Source organism: Cydia fagiglandana, chromosome 27 (genome assembly GCF_963556715.1).
Source record: "Cydia fagiglandana chromosome 27, ilCydFagi1.1, whole genome shotgun sequence".
Lineage (NCBI taxonomy): Eukaryota > Metazoa > Arthropoda > Insecta > Lepidoptera > Tortricidae > Cydia > Cydia fagiglandana.
The window spans coordinates 8039302-8045301 of record NC_085958.1 but is presented as its reverse complement, the minus strand read 5'-3'; the positions used below and the strand labels follow the sequence as shown (position 1 = coordinate 8045301).

General features: G+C 38.5%; 1 protein-coding gene across 1 annotated transcript in view; it reads right to left on the bottom strand.

The window, feature by feature from the left end:
- Window positions 1-3352: 3352 nt before the first annotated feature.
- Window positions 3353-6000, bottom strand: part of LOC134677866 (dynein axonemal intermediate chain 7-like) — a 61091-nt gene continuing 58443 nt past the window's right edge. The window contains exons 22-23 of the mRNA XM_063536290.1: window positions 5177-5278; window positions 3353-3492 (exon numbers count right to left, since the gene is read on the bottom strand). Coding sequence (XP_063392360.1) covers window positions 3355-3492; window positions 5177-5278 — 240 coding nt within the window. The 3' untranslated portion in view covers window positions 3353-3354. The remainder of the gene's footprint in view (window positions 3493-5176; window positions 5279-6000) is intronic.

Below are 6000 nucleotides of genomic sequence, written 5' to 3'. Positions count from 1 at the left end.
TCTACTTGCTGTAAATTACCGACAAATTTTACTAACGCAAATATTTACAAACTGGTACACAATTTCTTTATTACTAAGTTACTAAGTATATTTTGTGTACCTACTTAAAAATAATAACGTAAACTGTAGTATATATACAGTGCCAAAAGAATAGAAAACTAACAAAATATCAAAGAAGATATCGAACGTGTTGCATACTTCGGTAGCTAATGTATTATTTATTTATTTATTTATTTAAACTTTATTGCACGATAACAAAATGTACAAATGGCGGACTTAATGCCTTAAGGCATTCTCTAACCAGTCAACCATTGGGTCAATCAGAAAACTTGTACTTGGTGCAGGATTGTAGACAACGAGAAGAATTATGAATCACAAATCAGGTTATTCTATACAATATTCTAATTATAAACTACACATATAAAGATAATAGCAATAGACACCTATATATATATACAAACATGCATTATTATATGTAGAGTCGAATTTAAGCTGTTGTGAGACATACTAACATTGAATAATTTTACGGTTTAGACTCACTTCACTAAAAACAAGTAAAACCGTAAAATTATTCAATATATGTACAGTGTTATAAATATCTATGATAAAGTTAAGGTAACATCGATAACAGACATGTTGATATTTCATTTTGTCAATCACTTTATTTTGCCACAAAAACTTCTGTCTGGATATGTGTTAAATCGTTAAATATCAAACGGTGTCGCCAACGCCATCTACCCGAGTATAGGTCAAAGGTGTGGCGCCATCTATTCGAGTATAACTTTTTCTTGATATTCCGAGGCACGTTTATTCCTTAGAATTTACTTATCTTATACGGAATTTCATATATATATATATATCTTTGGCTACATAGGAAACATCCTGTCTATATATTATTTAATCAGATAAAAAAGAGACATTTTTATTGTATCATTATAATCAGGTTCAATTTGAAGCGGTGACGCAGTTAATGGATATTGGTAGTAGACTTCCGTGGCACGTGTAAATGTTTTGATAATAGGGAGTATTATGCAAAACTCTGCGTAGAGGGCGTCACTAGGCTAATCACATGCCCTACCGTGAAACACGACAATCGAAAGTTCGGTTCCCGCCTCTCTATCACTCTTGCTTATTCGATCGATAGAGAGGCAGATAATAAATTATTTGAATTTGAAAGATATTTCGATTTTCGCGTTTCTCGGTAGGCCACCTGTGAACAAAACCGCCTTGATGCATCAATGTCATAGTGAAAACTAGTCAAAAAATTGAGGCTTAGTATGTATAAGTTACTCTATGGTTTACTAAACAGATTAGTGCTGCACTCTGGCGGCAGAATATTGCATTGGTTATATTTGCCAGTAGCTTTTCGGTGAAACAAAACCTTGTGAGGAAACCTGCATACCCCTACATCCACGAAGAAATTCAAAGGTGTATGTGAAGTCCCCAATATGCATTGGGCTAGCGTGGGGACTATAGCCCAAACCCTCTCGCGCATGAGAGGAGGCTTGTGCCCAGCAGTGGGACGTGTATAGGCAGAAATATTATTTCCTTTAACTTAGGTTAGACGTCTTAGTTGCAGGCGTGGCGTCCATAGGCTACGGTGACTGATTATGATGACAGTATGGTAAATATGTTTAAAATAATAACAATAAAAGGCTTAGATAGTATTTTTATTAGGTACCTACATAATCAAACATCGGATTCTTGGGGGCAAATTGTATGACGGGATCCCTATCCGTCATACAATTTGCCCCCAAGAATCCGATGTTTGTACATAATAATATAGATACAAAGTTTCATGATTTGGCTGATTTTAATTATATTAGTTTTTTTCTGCATTTTACGTCAACTATAGACATTATTATAGGTCAGTCTATGACCTTATAGTAGTTCAGATTCGTGTACGGTGACTGTTATAGATATGGCCACTACATAGTACCTATAGATGGTCAAGCAAATCTTGTCAGTAGAAAAAGGCGCGAAATTCAAATTTTCTATGAGACGATATCCCTTCCCGCATACATTTTTCAAATTTACCGCCTTTTTAGGGTTCCGTACCCAAAGGGTAAAACGGGACCCTATTACTAAGACTTCGCTGTCCGTCCGTCCGTCCGTCCGTCTGTCACCAGGCTGTATCTCACGAACCGTGATAGCTAGACAGTTGAAATTTTCACAGATGATGTATTTCTGTTGCCGCTATAACAACAAATACTAAAAACAGAATAAAATAAAGATTTAAGTGGGGCTCCCATACAACAAACGTGATTTTTGACCGAAGTTAAGCAACGTCGGGCGGGGTCAGTACTTGGATGGGTGACCGTTTTTTTTTTGCTTTTTTTTGTTTTTTTTTTTGCTTTATGGTATGGAACCCTTCGTGCGTGAGTCCGACTCGCACTTGCCCGGTTTTTCTACTGACAAGATCTGCTTGACCAACTATAATTGGCCACTTTTAAGGCCCATTTACATGGTGGGAGAACTCGCATGCGGGTTTCATTACATTGCGGTATTTGATTGGTCGGCTGAATTGGATGTAACTAATATTTGTGACGTTCCACGGCAAAAGGTACCTTATGGCGGCTGGCGCTTACGTCGCATAGCGCCGCAATAATATTGGAGCGGCGTTAATAATAGCGTAAGCGCAGCAACCGCCATAAGGTACCTTTTGCCGTGGAACGTCACATATGTAGTTACCTGATTTTACGTTTCGCCTTATATACCTATAGTTTATCTTTTGTGCAAAGTGTGAAGTGGGTCAAATTTAGCTTCCACGATTTGATCCACTAACTAACAGGGTAAGTTAAATAAAAGCTTGTTAAACACGTCATTTTTGTCAATTTCTGGTGTTCTACGAGAAGCTAGACAGCTTTAGCTCCTGCAGCATCTCGAAGACCGTCTCCACCAGGTTGAACTTCATGCTGAAGGTGGCGCGGCGTAGGCCAAGTTCAACGTGAACAGGTCGGGGTAGAACTGAAACAGACATGTTTTCCTATAAAATTCACTCATTCGTTGTCATTCATTCATTCATTCATTCATTCATTCATTCATTCATTCATTGACAAATGTCAATCACAATGAAAAAATCAACGATGATCAACGAAAATTCGGACAAACAATACATTAATAAGTCCAACATGAAAATGATCCACTCTGGTACGTTTGCCATGTCAGTCAATATATATATTCAACAAAATTCCTAAGACAATACTGGTGGAAACAAATATACATACGATTAAATTGTAATTTAAGCGTCTTTTAATGTAAAGTATGTAATTGTATACAGTACAATCAATATTTAGTAGTGGCGCTAGTGTGCACGTTGTTGGGCTCTTGTCATTTTTGTCAATATCTGGTGTTCTACGAGAAGCTGGACAGCTTGAGTTCCTGCAGCATCTCGAAGACCGTCTCCACCAGGTTGAACTTCATGTTGAAGGTGGCGCGGCGCGCGTCCACCGACCCGTAAGCCATGTTCAGGGTGAACAGGTCGGGGTAGAACTGGAACAATCAATCAATCAATCAATCGTTTATTTACAAGCGTTACACGTCATTTAAGCGCTGGTGGCCTAGGGGTAAGAGCGTGCGACTTTCTTATGTTTGCTGGTAGAATTAACTTTTAAATGATGATTTTGGATGATAAATATCTAATAACATTCATTTGGATTTGTTTTGGTTTTGTTTGATATTTTACATTTAATATTCGCTTCGGGTTGGTGTGATGAAAAATTTTGTGTTTCACCAGGGGGCAAATTTTGTTTATCCCTCGTGCTTTGAAACCATCGCAACGCTCAAGATTCCATTTTTCGAACCAATCGCTAAGCTCGTGGTTCAATTATGGAATCTTTCGCTTGCTCGGGTATCAATATTAGACGACGCGAGAGTAACGAACGGTTAAACAACAACTTTGCCCACTTGTAAAACAAAAGCTATTCTTTATTGCATTGTCCGACTTACAAATGTTTGCAAAATTTCAGCCCAATCGGGAAGTGGGTCAAATTTAGGGCATGTTAAATAAAAGCGTGTTAAAACTGTCATTTTTGGCATTTTAAGAGAAGCTGGACAGCTTGAGTTCCTGCAGCATCTCGAAGACCGTCTCCACCAGGTTGAACTTCATGTTGAAAGTGGCGCGGCGCGCGTCCACCGACCCGTAGGCCAAGTTCAACGTGAACAGGTCAGGGTAGAACTGGAACAATCAATCAGTCAATCAATCAGTCAATCAATCAATCAATCAATCGTTTATTTATAGAGTTGGACCAAGAAATTTTGTAGCGGATTTGATAGCCCACGCAGTGCGCGTGTCATTTTAAACGTCAAACTTCTATGAAATTATCACGTATAAATAACACTTGCACTGCGTGGGCTATCAAGTCCGCTGCAGACTTTTCTTGGTCCGACTTTAATAAGCGTTGCACACTTTACATTCCAATTATAATTACCCTGCCTGCGAAGCCGATGGGCCTGGGTTCGAATCCCGATAAGGGCATTTATTTGTGTGATGAACACAGATATTTGTTCCTGAGTCATGGGTGTTTTCTATGTATATACGTATGTATTTATCTATATAAGTATGTTTATATCGCCGCCTAGTACCCATAGTACAAGCTACTTAGTTTGGGGCTGTGTAAGGTGTCCCCAATAGTTATATTTATTTATATTTGTCGGAGAATGGCTGAAATGTGCCATCTGTCGCCTTCAAGAGGCGTTTTATCATGCAAACCTTGACAAACAGAGCAAACTAGCGTGTTACGTACACCTGAGTGGCGTTCGACGCAGTTCCACCAAGACGTCATAGAGTGCGCTGTTAAAACAATTGAAGTCGAGAACAATTGAAGTTATGCTGTCAATGAATCTTCAGGAGAAGCACGATGAGAACGAACGGGAGAAGATGACGTCTGTGGCGGCCCATAATTCATAATTCATAATATAATTCATAATTTATTGCTCCTGGGTCAAATCCACTGGTTTGCTTAAGATAAGAAACGTATCGCGTGCTGTGATTTGTAATGAGTCTTGTGCAGTAAAGTTTGTGAGTTGGACATCGTATTTCATTGAAGGCCCTCGTCATCCACGATTGAAGGTTCTAATGTGCTGCCGATAGTATGATACGCCCACAATTCCCGACATATTTATAAATATGTCGTCATTCATTTATAATTCTGGAAACCCATTGAAATGATCTTACCCCTAGTCCAAGCATGGGTTCCAGGGTTAACTCCGTGCTCAGCTCATTGCATCTCAGAATGGTAGCCTGTTTCGGATTCACGTACAACAGGTTGAATTTGGCCTGCAAGTATATAGAACAGAGACTAGAGAGTATTTATTCGTGACATAAACTAAACTAAAAGAAAACAACAAGTAACACAACAACTTAAGAGCCCTTCAACGTGCACACTAGCGCCACAGCTAAATAATTGTAATTATTTAAATTTAACGAAAGATATTGAAAAAAGGGGGCCGCTACGGACTGTATTGTGTATTTAAGTAACTTTTGAATACATCAAACTAGTTTTTATGTTGCTGGATTTGTCAATCTGTGCGTCCAAAGTTAAAGCGGCCGTTTTTGTTTTGAGTTCCTAGATTGACGAAACCAGCAACATAAAAACTAGTTTGATGTATTCAAAAGTTACTTAAATACACAATACACTGTAGCGGCCCCCTTTTTTCAATATCTTTCGTTAAATTAAAATAATTACAATTATTTAGCTGTGGCGCTAGTGTGCACGTTGAAGGGCTCATAATAGTCACGAAATGGTCCCGACTCACGGCTCGATTCTGAAAATGTATTAGATCTCTACTAGACCTCAACAAGTTACGATATGGATAATTTAAAAATATTTGTAAGATAGATATGTCAAATTTGACGTTTCCGCGATTCTGGAGGTCCTCTTGAACGATTTCGACAAGATAGATATGTCAAATTTGACGTTTCCGCGATTCTGGAGGTCCTCTTGAACGATTTTGACAAGTTATGACTTAGATCTCGCCAACAAACTGCAATTGCAGTTT